We start from the raw sequence: 24,149 nt of genomic DNA, 5'->3' as shown, positions 1-24,149 counted from the left end.
TTTCACCATATTTAGCAAAGTGTCTTCCGCTTTATGCAAGTTATAAAAGAAAATCAAAACAGTTCATAATAGTAGTTAAATGTAAACAGCTTAGTGGTATTTAAATAGACCAGCAGAGAGCAGTAGTGGTATTTAAAATGGACCGCAAAGGGTTAAATACACAGGGCGGGAATGAGAGTGTGGAATGCTTTAATCTGGTTCTGGATAAGGGAATCAGAGTTGAAAATAATCTTGAATAGTAAAATAGAACAGATAATGCCATTCAGTGGTTGTCGATATGTATGAGGATATGGAGTTATTTCCAGTTCCCTAAAGTGTTGACGTGGAGTTTTTAAGGATCACGATTGCTTTTAGAACTCACAGGCCCGTACTCTTTTCGTCTAAACAAAGTTTTTGATTTATGATTCTCCCGCAGCGCAGGCCTCGACTCGGTATAAATTTTATATTTATACCGAGTCGTTTCAAGTTACCTCCTAGGCGGTAACAAATATCATACTAAAAAAAGGAACACCTGTCAGTAGGTGACGCGCAACACGCCGAGAAACACGTCATGACTGATAACATTTGCAGTAAAGCGTGTTTTCTGTTTTGTTTTGTTTTAAAAAAACGCGTGATTTACGAGGCGACATTTTAGGTTCTCATGGCCGCGAGTGTGAAGTTGTGTTCTGGGTTGTTGCGCCGTGTAATCTGATGACGGAGGCAGTAAGCAGCTCTGAAACTTTTTCTTTCATAACCACAAGGCGAAACATCACAACAGAAAATCATAAATTGTGTTTTATTTAAGCCATTTGTATGTATAGAAATTTCATAGTTGTAAAATATGGTTCCCTCATATCAGGGAATGAATAAGATTTCATTATAAATAAGGTGTGAAATAGATGTATGAATTCTGGAGCTCTTAGAAGACAGTAGAAGGATGACATTAAATGTGTTTTAGTGAAGAAGGAGATGAATATAGGAACTGACTGAGCTGCTAATGAACTTGAATCTTCATGTTCCATACCAACAGGAAACAATGAAGACCGTGGAGATGGTTACTTTTTACCGTAGTTTGTTAGTCAGTTGGTTAAGCTTTTCTAATTAGTAATCTGGTTAATAAATTAGTCAGTCAGCCAGTTAATTAATCAGTTAGTTAGTCGGTCAGTTAAGTCAGTTAGTTAATCAATCGGAGATTTAACTAGTAACGAAGTTAATTAATCATCCGATTAGTTTGTCAATCAATTAACAAGTTAGTCGATCAGTTACGTAAACAGATAGTTAATGATTATCCAGTGAGTTGACCAGTCAATATTTTACTGAGTTAGTCGGTTTGACTATCAGTTACGTGCTGTTTTCACATTACCATGCATTCTGTTGCTGTACGTCTGACTTACACATAGACAAGCAAAAATTCGTTTTGTGATTAATGGTTGTCTATGACTCATTCGGTTAATGGTTTATCGATCTATATACGTAAACAAATGATTGTTCGGTCATTTCCCCAGTTTGTTATTGGTGGATCTGAAAACGTCACGTTTCCAAAACGAAGGCTTCAGACCAGTTGCACTGTTCCCGATATTCGTTGGCCCCACATTGGGCTGACCGAGGGGGGGGGGGGGTCATTAAAATTTGCATTCAGAGGAATGTCGCTCCGACAGCTTCTAGTTTGTACTCGCCATCTTCCAATTGCCTGTATTTGGTGCGTCCACTCTTTTCTACTCAACGCAATGACTGCAAGGTCCACCTGCTCTCACCGACTCCGATTCCCATTGGCTATTCCGTGGCCTACTCGATCAGAAACCGTAATGACGATAATAATGTAAAGTTGATACGTGACTAAGCATCACGTATTCCAAGAGTGAAAGTAAAACTCCATCGATTCTTAACCACGGCAGCAGAAGGAGGTGAGTGGTCAGGTTCAATCAATGTCCATGAGGTTTAACCTCTGCGAAGGAGTCGCTGGTACGCATTGGGTAGAGGGTTGGAGGGGACCAAAGCTGATCTGGACGCGGAGACAAAGAGAAAAATACCTGAGTCTGGCGTTAATGGTAAACCTTTAATGACTGAAAGTGTGTTCCATACGGCAATATACACTCCTCATGCGTCTTTGCAACGTGTATTTAGCGGTATTAAATACCAAATCTAAAACTTCTTGACGATGGTGAAGAGTCAATTGAATAAAAATTTACTTGGATATTATCCATCGTCTAGTAAATATTTTACGTTTTATATTTACTAGACGATGGATAATATCCAAGTAAATTTTTATTCGATTGGTATTAAATACGCTTTTTTTAATACTTCCCACTCTGGCCACCAGATCACAGCACCATAGGGTCTACCTCACGAATTTCCTCATTCGTCCTTTTGTTATCACCGCTCGTAGGATATTCAAAAGTATAATTTTGACTTCGTGAAGAATGGCACAATCTTCACATCAAATTTCATTCATATCCGTCCAGTGGTTATCGAGTTGAATCGACTGGACAGATCGACGGACAGACAGACACGGCCAGCTTAAAATGCTTTCTTGCTATGAATTTTGTGCAAAAAACGCGTAATAACTTGTAAATTTAATGGCTAATACCATGTCTGTCATTATCAGAGAAAATTTCAGGCATGTCCATCAAGACAATTCAAACACGATCAATTATCATGCTTTCTTTGCTCGATGTGCGTAAAATGAAAGAAAGTAGGACTGATGGTACCTGCCCGTTCGTCTCTCCGAATATATTAATTCGAGACACTGAACCTAGCTGACTTAATCCTTACGCTGTCCCCACATGGCTGGGAGCTATCAGAATGTCGTATGGAAGGAAAAGTTACTGTTTTCCGATACTTATTGTACCTTTCCTGTATTGTCAGGCTATAAATCTTGAAAAAGGAGTCATTCCAATGTAACTTCACAAAAATATAAAAATATTGAAAATTGATCCACTCTCACGTAAAAGTTAGCGGTCCATTTTATTGTACGAAAATACTGAAACCACGTATTATCTTGCGATAGTAATTCTGATTTCAGATAAGGTCGTCATTGACTTCAGCCTGTGTATTTGTCTATAAAAATTATATAGATAATAAGAATAAATACGATACCGATCACGTTTATGAGAAATAATTACAAAAGACCAAATAAACCTCATAATATATTTTTCAAATTTTTATCGATTGCAGTACCTAAACTTAAAATGCAGAATAAAATGGAGAATAAGAAGCAGTTGATTACGTAAAGAAGCGTCGAATTGGAAACAGCGTTAGACAGTCTGCAGTAGAAAGGAATACCTCAAATAACATAAGCATATTCTCCCAGAGTAAAATAAGATCTAGGTATCACAAGGAGCACATGGAAATACAAATGTTATTACCCAATTGTCTGAGGGACTCAGGAAACCCACGAAAGTCGTCAATCAGGATATTCGAGCTCCGATCGAGATTCGAACCCAAGACATGTAGAATACGTAACAAGAGTACGGCCATTGGATACCATAGCACGTTGTTAATAGACTCATAAATGAGTTGAATGGTTCAGTGTTAGCATTTGAACTCAGTGACTGTGTATGGAATAATAACCAGAAATTATTCTTTACCCCTTTTCGAGGTTACTAATGATATTTCTCGCTCAAAAACAGCAGCCACTTTTACTGTGAATAAATATGTTGCATAACGATGCTAGAAAAATACTTTTTTGCCTTGTATTTGTCAATTCGTATTTGTGGCGTTAATTCAGTGACAAGCATGTTTATATTACCACGAATACTACACACAAACAAATTAAAGATTTGTTCCATATGAAAATGAACATGGGAAGTGTTAAAAGGTTAAGAATCACGCAGCTATCGAAACCTCAAGTCGTTAATACGAGGTCATAAAACAACTGAATGAACAAACAGTTCAATTATAACTTGGTCAAATTGATTAGGTCACAATTAATAAATATTTTTTCTTCAAATGGTTAACTACTATTGCATAACAACTTTATCTAATTGAATGTCTCAGAAGTAGACACAACAGATTAAACAAACAATTCAATTTATAAAGTGGCCCCCTTCTCTTAGGGCACAGTTAACAGGCCTTCTTCCTTCAAAGGGTCAAGAGATTCGTCTCAGCTCACAACCACTTCATATAATCCGAAACCTAAGTAAGAAATGAAAATAAGAATTGAATTGGGCCTTCATCTCATTTGTTACAGCACGTCGTTACGGTGCATTGAAAGAGAATTTCCCCAGCCGTCACATGGTACTTGTTTTATTACACGAAATGTTTAAAAATACAAGGTCCAGTGACGTAATATTATATCCATTCATCAAAGAACTCGTCCTCTGGGTGAGTAATACATAAAGAACACGCCTCCAGCTTCGGGCACGCAGTGTTGGCTTCAACCCGTCCTTCAGTCGGGTCGCCAGTGTAGTGCGAGTGTGACCGGTTGTTGTTGAGGCTGCTGAAGGTATGTAGTTGTGTGAAGCATGGAAGAAGGGTTTATCTGTACAGGGTGACGTGCAGGAATTTTTCTTTTGACGAAATGCAGTTAGATTTGTGTTTTATTTGTTGTGATAAAAATCTAGTTATGAATTCGATACATTTTGTGACAAAATTAGTTATAAAAGTGTTTTGTTTTTGTGACAAATTTGAGACAAGAAAAGTGTTTTATTTTGTGCAAAACGCAGTCAGGGAAGAACTTCATTAGCCAAATTTGGTATAAAAGGATCTCTCGTGACAAATTTAAAAGTTTATTTTCTTCTTGTGAGAAAATTAAGTTATGAAGTATTTTCTTTGCGAAAGAATTAAGCTATAAAGGTGTTTTGTGAAAAAAAAATGACTGAAAAGTGTTTATTTCAGACAGTTTGGGTTAGAAATGTGTTCTTTATAATAAGAAATTTGTTTCCATTTTTTTTTTAAAATTTCGTGACAGTTTTTTTATTAGAAAAGAAAGACATTTTTCGGAAAGTAACATTAAACAGTAGGGAATTATTTAGTGGGGACAATTTTAAGGTCCAACCTATGCGCGGGACAGCATTAAAATGGCGTTTTGTAGAATTTATAAATATATGAGATATTTAATAATGAAAGTACAAAAAACTGTTAGAAATATAATTCTACATTATGTACTGTGAAGAAATAATTAGCTTCACATCATGTTTACTTACATGTTGTTTTAAAATATCCAGACTGATTCCTCCTCACAACATCGTATTGACTGGCAGTATCAGATTTCATAATTTCTCCATAGCTGTAGCATTATTAGGATCCTTCCGGTACGTTGCCACAAATCACGTTAAAAGCTAGAACAGAAAATATGTACTCAGATTTGGAGAACACGTAATTTCCTAATGCGTTCTCTGTGTTTTATGTAGCTCGTTGCAGGTACTAAACCTCTGTTTTTTGGAAAGATAACCACACGACAAACTCATAAATTATGTCCCCTTGTAAACAACCAAGTAACAGATATGTAAAAAAAAATGTTTTTGCATAAAATTTGTGGTGATTTCTGATGAGTTTATTTTACGTTCCATTATGTTCAGATGGGAGTCTTGAGAAAAACTAACAATTTTTTAATATGGACTCCGGATAATAGGAACTTTACGAAACGTAAAATTTTCTGGACATTAAAAATATGCATTGTCAACTTCTTGTGAGTGCCAACAGGAATGTGCTACGGCACCATGTTATCCCGGCTAACATACTGAAAAAAAAAGTATTCTGTCATGCTCTCGTTGTTCAATGGTGCACCATACTCTGGTATACAGCGCAACGAGTACAGCCAGTTAGCCAGCTGATTGAGGCTTACGCTCGCACTTAAGTTCGTGTTGTACCATCATCTCCAAATCCTTCTTTTCTTTCTACATGTCACAGTACGATCATTGCTGTAACAAGAAAACTTCTAATTCCTGTCCCAGACATTTCAATGCGGTTTTTAGCCTAAAAAACCTTCCGTACGGTTTTCGTTCTTCTTCAAAGCAGCTCAAGTTCCTTTGACTCTTTGAAGGTCAAATATACTATTACAGTGCTTGTAGGATTTGTTTTTACAAATAATGGTTTCTGTTTGACCGTCGCTGATTTATTTCGCCACGTGATTTAACAGAAAATGTAGTAATATCATGGAATTCCTGGACATGGTCCATTAGACTCCTAATTTCAATGAAATATTTATATTCCAATTACATATCGGGATCTGAAGGCTCCTATAAGAACGTATCGCATATTTTGTCCAAACAGGGCATCAGTAGAAATGGATCGCATTGATTCAGCTTGTATTTTAGACATTGAACTAGGGAATGTGACCGTTTTGAACTCTGGTGTTTTATAAAATGGAGCGTTCTTAAAAGATGAAGTTGCTTCTTTACTGTGATAATAACGCAGACATTCACGTTAACCAAATTGTTTTCTGTAACTCCTCCCTGTTGTACAAATAACAGCGGACTACTTCAACCACTTACTTAAAGTTCTCGAAGCGAAAGGATGTGATATCACACATATCTTCCATGTTTACAGAATTAGCGTCATCCGGTGATTGCCTTAAGCCTTGAAGCGAAGCCTAGTAATGACATTGCTGTTACCTATCTCTATTATTCAAATCACATACTCGTTAACAAATATATACTTTTACGAACGCGTACAGGAACAGTCGTTGTTATGTTTTTGTTTTCTGAAAACCCGACAACACATATAAATTCACTAGCAGGTCACAAGTTACCATTTACTGATCGTAAATCAGGTTACCACAGCGCTCTAAAGCGGAAAGTAGGCTGATCTGAGAGTTTTACTAAATGTGGCAACATGACACACTCGTGTCTGTTTGCATCACGTTCTGGTGTCTTCCGGCTTACTGAAAAGTCACGAAAACTTGACTTTCTAATGTTGTGTGTTGTATCACAAGAGTTGTTCATTCTACATTACAAAACCATTAGCATTCTTCTTTATATATGCACATAAATAGCAAATCTAAAACAATAATTTTAAAAATTTATTCGAATGTCATGTGATGATTAACTTATATGTTGTTATTATCCGTATTTATACTACAGATTATTACTTAATATCTTTGTATTTAGTTCATCTACGACATGTTTTGGATTAAGGAACCCATATGCAAGTCCTCATACCTTTGCACTGTTGGCGACACTCGAAACTCCTAAGTATCTACATATTAAAAGTCCTCTTTTAACTGTATGTTCCACCTCTTGATTTAATACTATTACGTACAGAAATATGACACGGATTAAAATATTTTCAGTATTCACCCAAGATAATTAGTGTTTCCAACGTCATCCAGCGATGTATTGGCACGAGAAGGGAAGTGAGGACCTGAAGATGGGTTCCTAAACCCGAAACATATCATTTGTGAACTAAATACTAAGACATTAAATGATAAAATGTTGTTTAAAGACGAACAATAATGGCATATAATAAAATATTAAAATTTACAAACGTATAATTGTTCATTTTTGTTTTATACGGGAGTTCAACTTTGTCACACCTCTTAAGGGAAAAACATTCATTGGGGATTAAGATGGTTGTATTCTGGGATATTGAGCCATATAGTCTGGTTGAAGTTTACCAACGTTTCAGCCTCCATGATTGCCCTGATGATGGAGGCAGCAAGGATTCTGATACGTTGGTAAACTTCTGCCAGACTACACAGCGCAACAACCCAGAAGGCAGCCATCTTCGGACTCTGCCGTGGAAACCTCAAGTCAGAAACTGATTGAGGATGTTTGAGAACGGAGGGAGGGGATGAGACGAATATTTGAACCTAAGCGAGACGAAATAATAGGATACTAGAGAAATATGTCTAAAGAGGAGGTATGGAATGTGTGCTGTTAACAAATATTTTTAGGATGATCAAATTAAGGAAGAAAATAAAATCAGAAATATGTACGAACGTGTAATTAGTAAACTTCAATGGAAGAGATAACTTGGTTAATCTAGGCGTAAGTCGAATGGCAAATAATATTATTATGAATGCTAAATAATTAAGGTGTGAATCGTTTTCAACAGGTTCAAGACGGTCCACTTTCAGATTCTTGTGAACACAGTATTGAACCTTATTATTATTATTATTCAGTGTTCTGTCTTACGAGAGCTCTCCAGTTTTCCCTATTCTCAGCTTCTCGTTTTAATTCCTGGAACGTCATCTTCTTTCCTTGTTTAAGGTCGTCGGTTAGCTGTATCAATCTTCTTCCTAGTCCTCTCTTTCCTTCAACCTGGCCTTCGGTGATATCACTCAGTAATCCATTCCTAAGGTTCCATAAAGGCGGGCTATATCGTGGCTGGTCAAAACCATAAATCTTTCAACAGAAATCGTACACAACGGATTTGGCAAGTCGATAAATCGGTTCTCAATGAGTCCCGTATAGTAAGTTTGTATTTTTCACAACAGTGAACAGAAAATTAGTTGTAATATCGTGAAACCTGCTTTGAAATTTCGACGTGCATTTTCGTTTCAGTATCACTGTAGACCTAAAATGTGTCAGCTTAATACTACATGGACAATCGATTGATACAAGATTGGAGGACAAAGTTACGTAATTTGTAATCCCAAAGCCAGTTCTGCAGGTTATTTTACGTTGCTATAAGTTTATAATTGATACTTTTTATAAGACAAAAAGGAAATAAATATAGTTAAGTGTATTTAGATTAGTTGATCTGATAGCAATCCAACCGCTGATACATATATATAATCCACTGAGATGGTAAATCAATCGCGAACTGTGCTTTTTCAGTTAGACATCTGTGTTTGTTTGCATTTTGGACACAAAGACTATAAAATGTACTTACTTGAAGATAGTCTCTGTCTAGTCATGGTTATCGTCTTCAGAATCACTCGACGATTTTTTTTTATAAAATTATGCATTATTATGGGATCTGTACCGAAAATTAAATGGTGAGTTTAATGCAGGTATATAAATGCCCATTGCTACCCCACTTCAGACTACATGAAGCTTAAATCCAATATTAATCCTGCGTTTTGCCTAAAGAAATTGGCACAACGTAAGTATTGTGATGTTTTTACTGTGTTATTGCCTGTACATGATCAGTTCGTTAATTCTAACTTTTTATTCTCTTGTAAATATCTTAAAACAGGCAGGACTTAAGTGTAAGGATCTTCATTATAAAATTAGATCAAAATCACATTAACTGTTCTGGATTTAGGAGACGACACGTTATAAAAATCACTTTTGTTTAATTATCACGAAAAACCCGCTAGACTGACGAAAGAACTGAAGTCGATATTGAATGTTTGTGTTGTTTTCGTAGTTTATATAAATATTTAGCTGGTTATGATCTGAGATGCAAGCAGAAATGTATGTAGGTCTCCGTATATACTTTACGTTGGTGTTCGTTACTGTCCGATTTTATCAAAAAATAGTAAGTGCATCGATTTTTGTAACACTCCCCAATATAAAATATCATAAAAACGTCAATCAGCTGTTATTGAGTTACATGTGGATAAACAAGAGAAGTTAAGAGGGCAGTTTGGAACTTTGTGTTAAGCTTGTGTGTTACCCTGTTAGGCTAGGTGCAATATAAAATGGTAGTCCTACGTAATATGAACTAGACCTTTGTAGAAATATATGGAAAACAATTCATGGCTCACTGAAGTGTGTTAGTTTTGCCACTTGTATTTGTAATAAATTAACGTGTCAGGACCACAAAATAGCACCTGAAAAGTTTATGAATTCATTAAACAAAGAAAAGTAAGGACGAAAAGAAAGGTGGAGAGTGGATATAACTTTCCCTCATGTTTCCATTTGTAAAACAGATTTTCTGTAGATGAATCATTTATATAATAAAATGTATGTTATGCTTCAAATGAACGATTATGCAGCCGAATGACAAATGTAGTAATCAGGTGATGGAAATTCCTTCTACAGTCATATACACGCTTTCTAGCTTCGTGTCTACGTAACACCGTAATCAGTCCATGACAAAATCTCAGAACTGCAGTCAGATGTTTACATTCTTTGTTTAAATAGAAACCAATCCAGGAAAGATACCGGATTCTTTCATACGTAACAAGAAATAAAGTACAGAGTCCAGTTTTAATAAGATAAAAAATGTCCTCCAGATAAGAGCATGGAAATGACCCAGGTCCTTTCTTTGCGATTTAGCGGTAGTTGGTAATGTTTACCATATGTCATGTAATTAACTTAATCGTATTAATAAATATGCAGTAAACACGATAAGCTAAAACATGGTGAAATGTTAATAATTAAGGTAATAGCAGTTCCAAGCCGGATTTTTGGGTTAACAGTAAAAATACTGAAGTTCAAACAGTGACAGTATTTTAGGTTTGCAGTTAGTTTCTTATTTATGAGATAGTTAATGTTGTAATGGAAATTCGTAACTGAACTGTCCATATATTCCTGAGCCAGTTCTACCCACAACTTCTACCTAACTTCAGTAGCAGAACCCAGAGGTTCAGCATCGCTTATACTAAAGCCAGCCATTGGACACTATCCTGAGCCAGTACCATCCACTTTCTTTGCCTACAACCTACTTCCGTAACGTTTATCTTATCGCAATGTTCCCATCCTCGTATCATTCGTATCCAAAATGTGAAAATATTTCTTCTCTCGTCATAAGGTCTCTTCCCATACGAATTTCCGAATAAAATTTTGTATATTTTTTAATCTCTCCATAAATTCTACCCGCAGTCTCATCTAACTCTTCTTGATTTGATCATATTAATAATAGCTGTTGAAAAACACAAATAATAAAGCTTTTCATCATAAAATTTTCTCAATTTCCTCCTTTTCAAAGATAAAAAATTGTCTTAATGTATTTGCCGAACTCTAATTAAATCAGTGGTTTCTAAAAGGGTTATGTCATCATCAACTTCAATTCTCGGGTCTGAAAAAAGTCTTCAGACCTTGGCAATCTTGTTTTCTTTATTCCTTTCGTGTCGATGAAAAAGTTGCCAAATTAATTCGGAATTCACTAAGTACGAAGTTATGTCAACATAACATTCTCATTATACAAAAAGCTCGTGTGACTAGAAAAAACAGCAGAGACGCTAATCGCCTTTGTTGGTATTGTTGCACTATTCTAGGTATGAGGAGCTCATGCCCACTTAAAACGTTTTTTTTTTTTTAAATTTTCTACAATCAGTAGTAAACCTCTACCAGTATGAGTCCGTGAGTTTCTGACGTACGAGCGACTTAGGTAAACTTAATATAAGTTCCTGAAAGACATGCGAGTTTTTTTAACGCTGATTTTTTGTGTAGAATGAAAACATAATACTATGGCGGTGACCGTCATCAAACCGAAAGGTTTGATGACGATCACTAATGAGCTATTTTAATTAGGAATGTGAAATTGTATAGGGGGATCCATTCCCTCTGTGCAAAATCAACATTATTCGTGTTCCTTCACTGTAGCCTTTATAATAGATCAAAAAAGAGGTTTGATTCTTATTTATTGACCGATGTGATATCTATGGCTCCAAAAGGGATTCAAACCCACGACTTCCGGAATTCGAGGTGTCACAGACAGGTATGAACTATAAAGAACACGAGGAAAGGAAGAAGGGAAGGAATAAGAAATGAAAGAAAGTCAGAAAATGGAGGAAAGAAAGAAGAGGGAAGAAATGAAAAAAAGAAAGCGTTTATATAAGATTATGGCTCAAAGGTGCCATCTTGTGAAGTTTTAAAGCCGGCTTTGATGGCTGTATGATAATGCCAGTCTAAAAGGGAAGGATAAGTTACAGTCCCAGACTTTTAACCGTAAATAAAAGTCTTTTATTTCGCAATTCCGTTAAAATTGCAAATAAACTGGCGTAACAAATTTTCCACCGCCATATTAGTTGTCAACTAGGACCAGATGATTGCGGAGCCATGTTCTGATGTTGACGCGGGAATGAAAAAAATGTCGCCAACACCGAAAGTAAATTTAAAAAATTCCAGCAATTTAATACATTTTTGTAAACTGGAAGGTTATGCGAATGAAGTGGTTCTGTACAGATGATAAAGGATGGTCTTCAACCTGTTAACGTATTATCCCCCTGTGTTACGAAACTTTCACAAAGGCTTCGGAATTGGAAAGTTGTTTTAGAATAAACTATAAAACGTTTTAAGTACTTCAGTCATTGTTAGATTATTCGATTGTAAGTTGTTACAAGACGCTAAACAATGTACCTTGGAAGTATAATACAAAAATGGGTGAAGAAGTTTTCTGAAGAGCTGTTTTGAAAAGCGGCAACTCGGGAGACTTAGAAGGTAAATGAAGAATAATATTAAGATGGATCTTAGAGGAATAGTTTGAGGACGAGAGGTGGATGGAATTGGCTGAGGATCGTGTCCAACGACGGGCTTTATTGTTATCGGTGTTGAACCCTCGTGTCTACTGCGAGACAATTCTTTCTTCAGGTCTGAATTCTCATCCAAAGGGAACGACAAAGAATAAAGGTCTTCATTAACATGAGCTCAGTATGACAAGCATTCCCTTGGCGACACTTTTTCGTGGAGTGGGCCTTGGCTTTGTTTATTGGCACAGAGTTATATAAATCCTATTGATACCGGAAGTAGAAATATGTGGGTAGTGAAACGGCGAATTTCCGGAACACTTGTCATCACAGGACGACACATGGGAACAAACATTGTGTCGCGAATGGAATTCGAACCAGTGATTTCAGTGTGCGAGCTACCACCGAGATCCTTTCATAATTCTTCAGTTATGCGCAACAGGCCGTGTGAAAAGTTTCTCGTTTACAATAGTTTGAATTTATCTCGGTTTGACTCTGGAAAGCAAGATAAACGCGAATATGATTCACGGTGGACTTTCAAGTAAAACAAATACTACGCGAAGTCGTCACTCTTTTGTTTTTCTCAGAAAGAAATAAGTGTGGAAGACTAAGGAAATAAGAACTTAAGAAAGTAAACATAAAAAAGGAAAGAAATAGAAAGATATTTTAAATATGGAAGTGAGAAAGACTTAAAGATGTATTACGATAGATAAAAATAAGGGACAGACTGAAAATAGCCGTCTTCTGGGACGTCTCCGTGTAACATGGTAGGTAGTTCAGGGCAGTCGCCCTGATGTTGGAGGCAGCAATCACCTCCGAAACGGCGGCAAACCTCTACCAGACTACACGGTGCAACATCCCAGAAGACAAGACACTTTTGTACTCTCCGCCATGAGAACCTGAGATCTCCTCTGAGCAGACCGGAAGCAGCCAGTTCACCTCGGCCTTGCATACCGGTCACTGAGTGTAGCATAGGCATTCATTACAGTCCGTTAGACTATCTAAACTATGGCTGTAACTCTGATTTCCTTGATTAGACTTGTAAGGAACCGTTAATGACGTACTGCGTGTGTGTGGCCTCTGGTTCAAAGACGGCCACTGTTACAAATACTGGCTGACCGGTTTTTGTGGCATTCAGTGTGGAATTTTATTCACATCCTCATCCGGTTCTTATTAGCCATCCCTCATTAACAGTGCTAACACGATGACCATACAAACTTGTAACACTAGAACAACATTTGCGAAACTGTGTAGTGGTTTTTATTTATGTATATTGATATGTTTTCAGAAACGGTGCAAATTTCTTATAAGCCTTTGTAATATTTGTGAAAATGGAAAATAAGGAACTCCGTCGAACGAGATTTTTACATTAAATATGTTTCTAAACCATTCAAAAGGCACTTTCTTTGCCTTTCAAAAAAAAAAAACACCCATCTCCGTTACAAATATTAATCGCTTAACTTTGATAGGAACAATCACTAGCTTTAACCTTTAAATCCTGTTGGTAAGAATATGTACCACCTTCTTCAACTTTTTCCACAGAATGTATCTGTTGGTTTTGTATGAGCTCAGGATAAACAGTGATTATTTCCGTAAACAACATTAGTCAGCTGAACTTTGTAACCAAGACATGTTACACTGTTTGCGGTAGGAATCGGGTGTTTAAGTGTATTTAGATGATCTTCGGGTTTCAAAGTGTTAATAATCAAGCAAAAGACGTAAATATAATTTTTGGATAATGTTAATGCAAGAGGTAGGCTGCATATGATTACCAATACGATACCGTATATAGGGATAATATGTGAAATTTGAACGTGAAGTTTCTGGGCTTTGGTGAGTGTGAGGTTATGTATGAAACTTCAAAAGGGACTTGGTTGCGATGTGGTGCTGGCTGTCACTAAATCTGTTTCCTGAACGATTCGTCGCAAAAAATAATGTTTATATATTAAATCTTGTCCGTCTAATCACAATAAATTCTTATTAAATATTAAAATATTACAATAATTAACATTTAAAATATTTAAAATATTAAATGATGTTCTTTATCGAAATATTCGATTTACATTAGACCATCATTTTTCATGTTTCACGACATGTTTCAGTTCCTATCTTATTAAATATTAAAATATTACAATAGTTAACATTTAAAATATTTATAATAAGAATTTATTGTGATTAGACGGACAAGATTTAATATATACTTATTATATCACAATATGACGCAACTTTACCATCTTAAAAATAATGTTGTTATAACCGACTGTTTTGAGAACCCGAAGGTTCAGCGCGGAGAAAAAAACGTCCAACGGACGTGATTCCAGGTTGGTTCCATCACCAAGACCAATCTTAAAGTTAGCTCTCATCACCAGTATCTGTATTCCAACTGGTCGTTTTCTGCACCAAAATTTTGTAACATTTCTTGTCGCCACGTTCTTAAATTATCCCTACCTGCTGAATCTAGCTACCTTTAAAATACTGGGCGACTTTACAATCTACGAAGTCCCTCGTTCTGTAATAGCCTTATCCTAAATTGTTCATTTGCTTTTATTAATTGCCGAGAATAAGCTTATATTATAATGAAAATTTACATTACCGGTATTTAAAACACACATTGCTTAATCTTTTGAAAACCTTAAATATTCCGTATTAACTGTGAGCTACGTTAGTATTTAATGGGCCCACATAAAGGGATGCCTAAAACTTGGACACACAAAGAATTACAAGTAAATTCTAATACTGATAAGAACATTGCTCTGACAGACTTTGTCCGTGTTACTTCAGCTATAATGAAAGAATGTCTTGTGGTAGCAATTAACATTTCGTCAGAAAAGTTTCATAGCTGCGATGGCAAGAAATCTGTAGTTTGTAGGGCATGCGAATAATGAAACTTGCCTCTTAGAATAGCCTAGCCGTTTCCTTCTTTCCTAGCCGACTTATTTATTTTCTTTATTTTTGTTTTCTTTGTTTATTCAACTTTTTATTCTTTCTAACTGTAAGATCTTATTTCTTTCCCGTGCCTAGTTTCTCTTTTATTTTAGGTTTCTTGCATAGCTTTCTGCATTTTACATATTTCCTCCTTTCTTTCTTCTTCAATCCATTTCTTTCGTATTTCCTTTATTTATATGGATAAAATTAGTTTACGTCTGTATCAGCTTTTCAAACTACATTTTCGGTACAATCTGGAACGTCGTTAATTTGAAAGAGCTACGAAACGGGTATTAGTGATGGTTTCGATGCTTTGGAAATTGAAAAATCTGGTGACTTAGTGGAAGTCTCTGGTCTTCACGTGTTTGAAGGTCTCGAGTTCTGGACAGTCTGGTTACAGCACAGTAATTTCCGCGTCTTTGACAAAGGTCAAACATCGTGAAAGTGACGGATACTAGCTCCCATTCTGTTATCGAAAGCGAAATATCGGTACACAATATACTAAGTTACAGTTTGCAGAAGACCAGACTACTTTGCACTCAGCTACTGTCTCCTAAAAATGTTCTGAAACTGAAAATATAATTTATGATGGCGATTCTATCTCTGTTGCGTGTAGTTATAATTTATTTGAAGATAGGGAATGTAATTTATGTGCAATATATTTTATCTTCATTGGTTCGCCGCCTATATCGTTTCGAAATGGTAAAGGAGTTTTAAACACCCTGTATCATAATTGGTGCCTGTGTAACACTACACTGCATCGAATCAAGAAGTTATTATAACTTATGCATCATCACCATATTTTTTTCTGCTACAAAGCTAGCCGCCCACGGTCATTTTGAAGATACGAATTACCGGAATGTAGTAACAGGATTGAAAAGCAAAATGAGATAAAATAAAGTCAGGGAATTTCGTATTTGGCCACTTGAAACATGATTATACAGATTAGACATGATTTTCTAAGAAATGTAAAGTTATGTGCAATTCGATGACGCAAGGCTCGTGTTGATTGTATAGTCAGATATACGAGATTGGTGGCGCCGATACATAGAGAAATAATTAGGGCTTCACGAAAAGTTGGAAGAGTTTTGATGTAGCATTGTGGGTAAGAACAAACACTTTAATGCACGAACATAAGATGGGTGAAAATTACACGACTCCAAACTTCGAATATTCTTAACGAAATATTAAGATCAATTAATCGAAAGGATAATACGGAAAAATCAAGTGTCATGTGTGTGGGGAAACAAGAAATATATCTAATAACTGTTTGAAAATCTAAAAATACACGGGAAGATAAGATTAAGATCTGGTATGAGCAACCCACGGCCCACAGTCCCTTTTCATTTGGCCCGCTTAAGATTTTACCGTTTCTAACCTCGGTTTCTGACTTAATTTTTTCAGCGACTGATAATAATTTACTTGATTTGTAATATCATGATACGCGGCCTTGATGAGAAAACTATATCCGGCCCGAGTCTACTTAAAGTTTGCTTATGTCTGATTAAGATGGATCTTCGAGAAATTTGTTGTGATAATGGAAGGTGAATGGTACTAATTTAGGTTTATATTCAATAGCGGACTTCAGTATCAGCGGTGGTGAACCATCATATCCTACTAGCAGAGAGTAAATGGGTTCTGAGGATGTAAAGTTGATTAAACTTGCTCAGAATTATGTCCGATGACAGACTCTGATATTAGTAATGTTGAGCCTTCGGGTTCTACTAACGAAAAAGTTAAAACTTATGGAAATCTAAGATGGCTCTCTTCTGGGATGTTGCGTGTACTCTGGTGTAAATGTATCAGCGTTTCAGAGGTGCTTGCTGCCCCATCGTCAAAGCGATCTTTCTGAAGATGGAGAGGCAGGAATAACTCTGAAACGCGTGTAAACTTCTACCAGACTACACGGCACAACAACCCGGAAGACAACCAACTTCCTTCTCCCAGTCATAGGAACCTGAAATCTCACTTAGGGAAATGTGTTATGACAACGGAAATGGCTCAGAATCGCGACCAAATGAGAGGTTTTCGTTGTGCTGGACTTCGAGTTACGCCATTGCAGTGTTAGGACAAAGTAAGGCTGCCTTTGCAGACATAGGGACTGAAACATGCCAAAACCGTTTTGCTGCCGAGGAGTGACGACAGAGGATTCTTTAGCTCGCGACAAATTGACGGAAGTAGATATCACATTTCTCCAGCCGCGAAACCGTGACTCGATGCGTGCTATGGGGGCGGTCAGACGCTACGTCGAATTGCTGGCTCTAGATCACAGCCGACTGCGTCACGCTATGCTGGATGTTCTGCTGAAAGACGAAACGAAAAGTAGCGGCCGAGTGGTTTGTATTTTGGAGGCTCTTGGTTGAAATCTCGGCCCTGAGGCCAGCTATCCTGAGGTATTTGTGGTTTTCCTCAGTCCATCCAGTCAGATGCCACGATAATGCCTTGAATTACTCCACGGTTGATTCATTTCACATCCTTTCGTATTCGTTATTCATCAGTGGTCTTGTAGTCACAGATATTGATATTGTAGTTAAGTAAATCACATACATTGTTCTTATAAGACGACGTCTTTGTTAAATAATATTAATGGTAATGTCGTTTGCAGTTCGCCCTATTCTTATTTTCTAAATATATTATTTGTGATTTTTACACACCTCATTGGCCTCTATATCCATGTCTACTTATATAAAACTACTTAACTACTTTAAAGGACGTTTCAAATAGAACTTGCAGATCTTGATGAGATTAATACGTATACATAAGTATATTTTATATCATGCCCCAAATAGTGGTACGATTGTATGTTGTAGACAAAATCGAGGAAGTTGTCCTTTGACATCTTCCTTTACCCTCTTTTTTAACGTAGTTGAAGCTCAATTATTCTGCGTCCACTGTACTGACAGCGTCGTTAAATAACCTGTAAACAACTCAAAAGAAAAAGACTTTAATAATTTAATTAGGAGTTTAATTATCATAATAAATGTTAAATATTTTTTTGTAGTGACGTGTTACGTAACATAATCTTTCTTCGATATCGTAACTAACTGAGCGTGTTATTTTCAGCAAAAAACACCAATCTAATGAATGAGGAAACTTCGTGGCTACTTTAATCAAGGGATTTTGATTGACAAAGGTCGTATTATCATAGGTCCATTTCTGAAAAGTTATGGAAGTGATAACTAAATACGTTATCAGAAGTAAATGGATATAAGGGGAATTTTGTACAATAACTTCAAAGATACATTGAAATGAGTATTATTTAATAAACATATTACGAAATTGTTTGACTGCCGCTTGTAACATTTATGCACCATATTGTCACGGTAGACTACACTGCATTACATATTTTGTTGAGGTGTTATACAGTAATCCCCCGTAAACAAATGTGCATTAAAGTCACAAGCGAACACTAAACAATTTTAAACATTTCAGTTTAACTTTGAAGTCTCTGTAGAATTTTCCCTTATAGCCCCTCATTTCTGGAAGGTATTTTTATTTATTTAAAACTATCATGACTTCTTAAAACTTACTGAGATGACCATATTAATAGGAATCTTAGGCAGTGTCCTTCTGAATCACCATGTATATAAAAATATTTAGCCCTGTGTTATAATTTACTCTATATGAATTTATGCGTAGTAAATCATTTTTGTTTCTTTTGAGTGACATATTATTATTAACACATTTCATTCTATCTCATACCAACGTGAAAACATAAAACTAAGGAACAAACGTAGGTCACCATTCCGTTCAGTTACGATAACCATCGTATGATTCAAGCAAATATCATTATAGTGAGACTGAACATTGATAACATGAGATTTAACTTTCTTGAGGACTAATATCTGATAGGTTGTACGTCCTCTAATGCGAAAACACTTATCTCGTTCTCGCAGACGGGCTCTGTACTCTGGAAAGATAATGAGTGCACAAAAGACGCGGGAAACATCGTATTGAATAGTTTAAATGAAATAACCAGATATTACAACATATAGTTTTAATGTTCAGTGTAGAAACACGACTTCTATGACGTTCTCGCTGGATGTTTCTTGAGAAAGTGACTGTCGTTCAGCTACCCAGAAAATTATCAGTTTGTTTATAAAACATGAAAAATATGCCGTGTTTACAAGAATCCGCTATTGAGTCAGCTTCATCCAATCCACATTTCTGTAGTAATATTGCCCCCATCTGCGCTTAGAAGTCTGAGTCATCAATTCTCTGACATCGACTGCGAGAAGGGATGTTGTGGAACCTTACAGGCAGTATGAAACCCCTGTCTCCTCCGTCTCGATGGTACATATTCAGTGAGAACTCATAGTAAATCAGCCAACACGATCATCACTAGCTCTAGCAGACTCCATCTTATAACGCCGAATCACTATTCCACATCTGCGATCATTGAAAATAATATATTGGGCTATAAAGGTTCCTTTTGTAAAAATTCTAATCTTTGTATAAACATGCTTTTTTAATACATTCTTCGTGGCCAGTAAACAAGATCGAATATAACAGGTAGAAAGGAATGGATGTACAGGAAACACTGAAGCTTAAACCTGTATGTTACATCTCGTTCATGACTCAGACACTCGTAAATTAAATGTTAAAATGGTTTAACTGTCTCTGTAACGGAAATGTGTACAACCACTAGACGACATCTTCATGCATGCTTTTCACGAATCGTAATGGAGAGGCCATAAATGTCTGTTCTCATGTCTCGTCTCCGAAACTGTCAAACGGATTTATGTTAATCTTGTTAATGGGGAAATCGAAGTAAGAGTTTACCCAGTACACTTATAATTTCACCGTTGGTAAAGGGGCCGAAACGTGAAGCTGTTTAATTTAATCTAGCCCATAGGTGTATAATGTGCTAAGTTTATATTGATGGGTAATTTTCGCTTTTTAAAAGACATTATTAGTATAAGGTAAAATTGACACAAAAGGAGAGAATGCGAATAATAGAAACAAGGAGGGAGATAATAAGGGACGGAAAAGAATGCAAGAAAGGAAGAAATTGCCTTTAGCTGACGAAATGAGATGACTCCCATACATGTCACGTGGCAAAGCCAGATTCCAAAATCTGAGTCGTAATTGAAGTGTTTTCGCTTCCTTCCTGAAGTGGTTCTCCTTGAGTAGCGTCGTTGCGTCATCAGTAGAATCAACGGTGACTTTACTTTGTTTTGTAAACAAACACAAATGCCCTGCTGTCATAGGCCCTTTGTAGCCATGTTAGATGCCGGAAGCGGACTGGAAGGTAAACCACGTCTGTCTGTGCGCGTATCTCATATCCTAAACTGCATTTCGATTAAATTTGGCACTGAACGTGCACACTGAAAGTCGTTGGGGTAAATTTCAAATTTGAGGTTTAGACAGCAGTGAAAATTTAGATCGTGGTCTTCTGTGTAAGAAGGCAATGTAGTTTTGAAAGGTTGTTACGAATATTTTGAACGAACTTCTCGCCTCCATCTTCAGGGTAACCTGACTCAGAAGATCGTACTCCAAATTTGAATTTGGTTTATATCGGTCCAGTATAAACCCAACTTTGAATAAAACTCAAACTGAACCTTCATAAATAAACTCGCCACACATAAAGATGGTTGTCTTCTAGCTGGCCCTAGTAATGGAGGGAGCAAGGACCTCTGAAACGTCGGTAAACTTCTACCAGATTACACGGCGCAACAAACCCAGAAGACAGCCATCTTCATACTCGTCTCCGCGAGAACGTTACGTTATTGATGCATGACGTAAAATCCTTACGATCTACAAACGTTTTCTTGAAACATTCTTCCATATGATGCGTCCTACAAAGAGCATGTAAAGGTAATTGCAGACTCCATGAGAGTTGTAGTGCAAATAGTTCAGCAGAGTTTCTGTTAGATACGTCTTCTTCGTCTTCCTATCAAGGGCTGAGTCCGTTGACCCGTTCCCGAGACTAAATAAACTGTCTCCATCTTCTTCTTGGAAGACCAACATCTCGCCTTCGAATAGGATTATATGTTTGCTACGGCAGGCGTTCTTAAGACACGGTTTCTACATGATTATGCCATTTCTTGTTGCATTATGGTATTTTTTCCACCGTTCGTTCTTTGTTTATTTTGCGATAATTAAGTCTCAATGCCAACGGGGTATGCAGAGTAGCAAATAACGTATTTATGAAAATAAAATACATGTCTCTACTCGTGTTACAGGTGTTCAGGTGTTTCGTTTGTGTTTGTGGAATTAAGGCGTAATGTATTCCTAAAAATCCCTGTCCAAACACAGCGCTGGGAAAGGCATTTGGCCTATAGCTTTTACCTTTTAGCACAGAAGTGTTTTGTTTGCCCAAACTCTTTGTAAGTTGTTTCTTGTTTGAGTCAAACTGAACATCGCGTATGACTTGAGGTAACAGGATGTTGAGTTCTAAAAGAGTTCAGTTATATAAATCTGGACTCCGTATTGACTTAACGTAGTCTCAAATGAACTAAAGAAACAAATGAAATAAGTTGATAAATCGGTATTAAATAAATGCTTCCGGAATGTGCACTTCGACGTTAAGTATGAGTCATGTTGTTTGTGCTATAGCAGCGGAGTTGAATAATAATGAACACACTCTCGATACAACGACCTTGCTTCAACCATTTATTCCGCATAAAGAGAACATGTTCCTTTTATTCACTGTTTCCAAAATGTATTAGACTGCGTTCATAATCAGATGATTTATTCCTGTTTGAGCTCCGAACGAGACGTTAACAACTTTTTAACTCGGTAAAACAGAGTGCACAGTTTGTCGTCAGCTCTCAGCAATGTCTGGGCGGTGGGTCCAAACTTTCTCAGGAAGTTCTTTAGTTTTATGGCCCTCAGACTGCACGTAAACAGAAACTCTTGATTCATCAAAGTGAAAATAAATTATTCTTCAGTTTCTTAACAAAATACCTAGGATTTACGAGAGATTTGAGGTTATCACAGCGGTGAGGATGACGTGTAACTCTTGTGGACTTCGATGTCGTTTATACGAATGGGTTGACAACGCTTCGGAGAAATATACCGTCGCCATCTTAAGGGTTGAAGTGGCGATGTTGGGAAGTGGAGGAATTTGTATAGGATCACAGGAAGGAAAGGCTCGTACACACGGCGTCAAGAAACACAAGATCATCATCATGTGATTTATGAGTTTTCAGAGTTTTCATCAGTATAAATTACAACATAGAACTTGCCACGAAAATACAGAAACAAAAGAAGGCATTCGTTCACAAAATTAAAATCGTCTTTATAATATCAAAAAATAAATAACAATATAAATTCGCACCCTATTCCTCTAAAATTTATTATCAGTCCATTTGATACAAACTGGTCACATACTTATTCAGTTTGCTAAACAAAATCACGAATTTCTTATTTTTAGGTACGTGTTCTTTCTAACTTATCAATTTAATTAATTATGCAGAATATCAATGAGCACACTTATAAACCTGGAAAACATATTTCGAAATTCATTAACACTTTAAAACATAATGCTTATTATAAATACAACTTTCGTTAACATTCAGTAGTTCAACATTCTGACCACAGAGTATATTTTTGTGATTCTTATGATTCTCAGGAGTAAACGAAGATCATTTCCATAAACAGCATTAACCATCTTATCTTTGTAATGGAGACAGGTTAAGACAGGGACTGAATTGAGCTTATGAGCTTTGACTTAAAAGGTTTATGGGCGAAATTGTGTGTTACAGATTTTGTAACCAAATCGTACTCAAATGTCTTCAGTCAACATGGTGTGGGACTACATTGTATTTGCCGTCTTCATTCTCGGCTGTTCAATGATAGCCATCTACAGTAAGTTTGCTGGCCCCAAAGAAAGAACGAAAGCTGATTATGTTTTCGCCACAGGAAGTGTCTCCATGGCCGCCATGATGATGTCCATAGCAAGAGGGACGCTTGGCGTTAGGTCATTTTTAGGTAAGTCCGTTTTGCACCTAACCCATTCATTTTCCTAAACTGAACTGAGATGTTACACAGGGTAAAAGTCTCGCAACTCATTACTGACAGATGTTCTACTTGTCAAAACTAAATTAGGCCTACATTTAAATCGAAAAACAGTGTTTTATGAAGTTCTGGAAATGTCCACGGGGTTCAACGACGAATACATTCACTATTTTCCTCATGTTTGATGGAACCAGGAGAAGAGTTTGTGTGTCGAGGAAACGGTTCACGGGATGAGATATTATCGATTTGTTTGGAACAGGAGAATCGGTAAATGTATCCCCAAATTCATTCCGCCAGGTTAAGTAAGAACGACATGCCAGGTAGTCATCGACAATGAACACTCGCTGAACTTGTGAAAAAGACATCCTCGCACTTCGACTGTCTGAAGACAACTGACGGATTGGCGTGAGCAGGTTACAGCATGTCTTGTCCTGAGTGAGCTCCGGCGTTGTCAAAGCATATTGCGTGTTTATTAATCCAGTCAAACAGCACTGAATTAGAACCATCAATACATATTTCAATATGGGTTGCGTGACTTTTCGATATTTCTATATTTTTCGTCGTGAAAGACCCCATTATTTAGCGTTAAATGACAGGATGACGGTTAAATGAGAACTTAAAAGTGATGTATATAGAAGCAGCTGTGACAAATATTGATGCACTTAGAACTGAGAAAATGTGGAATCTCATACGGCCACAAGACTGAGAATCAAATCTTTAATTCACTTGAATACAAAGCAAGATTGCACAAAGTATTGTCGATGTGGTTTAGTATCAACCCGGCCGCCATTTTTGGTGTTTGGTTGCAAGTTTGACCGGCATGCTACTCTCTAGTGTTCTCTCACACTTCCCGTGGAAAGTTATTCAACTTACTTGCGTATCTACTCGTGGGCACTGTCTTCTTAACAGAAAATAAAAGTAATTTTCCACAACCACTCCAGCCATTACTCGAACTATGACACAACACCGCTAAAAATATATAAATAAAGAAATGAGTATATAATTTCATGAAACAATGTACTTTTTGATAAATTCATGTAAT

The 24,149-nt window shown here is 36.7% G+C and overlaps 1 protein-coding gene across 4 annotated transcripts in view; it reads left to right on the top strand.

The window, feature by feature from the left end:
* LOC110839298 (sodium-coupled monocarboxylate transporter 2) overlaps window positions 1–24,149 on the top strand; it is a 77,302-nt gene that overhangs the window by 39,275 nt on the left and 13,878 nt on the right. For 3 of the 4 annotated variants that reach the window (XM_087350866.1, XM_087350867.1, XM_087350868.1), the window contains one exon: window positions 22,855–23,080. In XM_087350866.1, the coding sequence (XP_087206992.1) occupies window positions 22,879–23,080 (202 nt within the window). In that variant the 5' untranslated portion in view covers window positions 22,855–22,878. Of the gene's footprint in view, window positions 1–4,168; window positions 4,424–22,854; window positions 23,081–24,149 lie in introns of all 4 variants that reach the window. The other variant, XM_022083384.2, reaches the window with a different exon arrangement.

Source organism: Zootermopsis nevadensis, unplaced genomic scaffold, assembly GCF_977971745.1.
Source record: "Zootermopsis nevadensis isolate Lab colony 2312 unplaced genomic scaffold, Znev_1.0 Znev_ptg000017l, whole genome shotgun sequence".
NCBI lineage: Eukaryota > Metazoa > Arthropoda > Insecta > Blattodea > Termopsidae > Zootermopsis > Zootermopsis nevadensis.
This window is presented reverse-complemented; position numbering and strand designations above follow the sequence as displayed.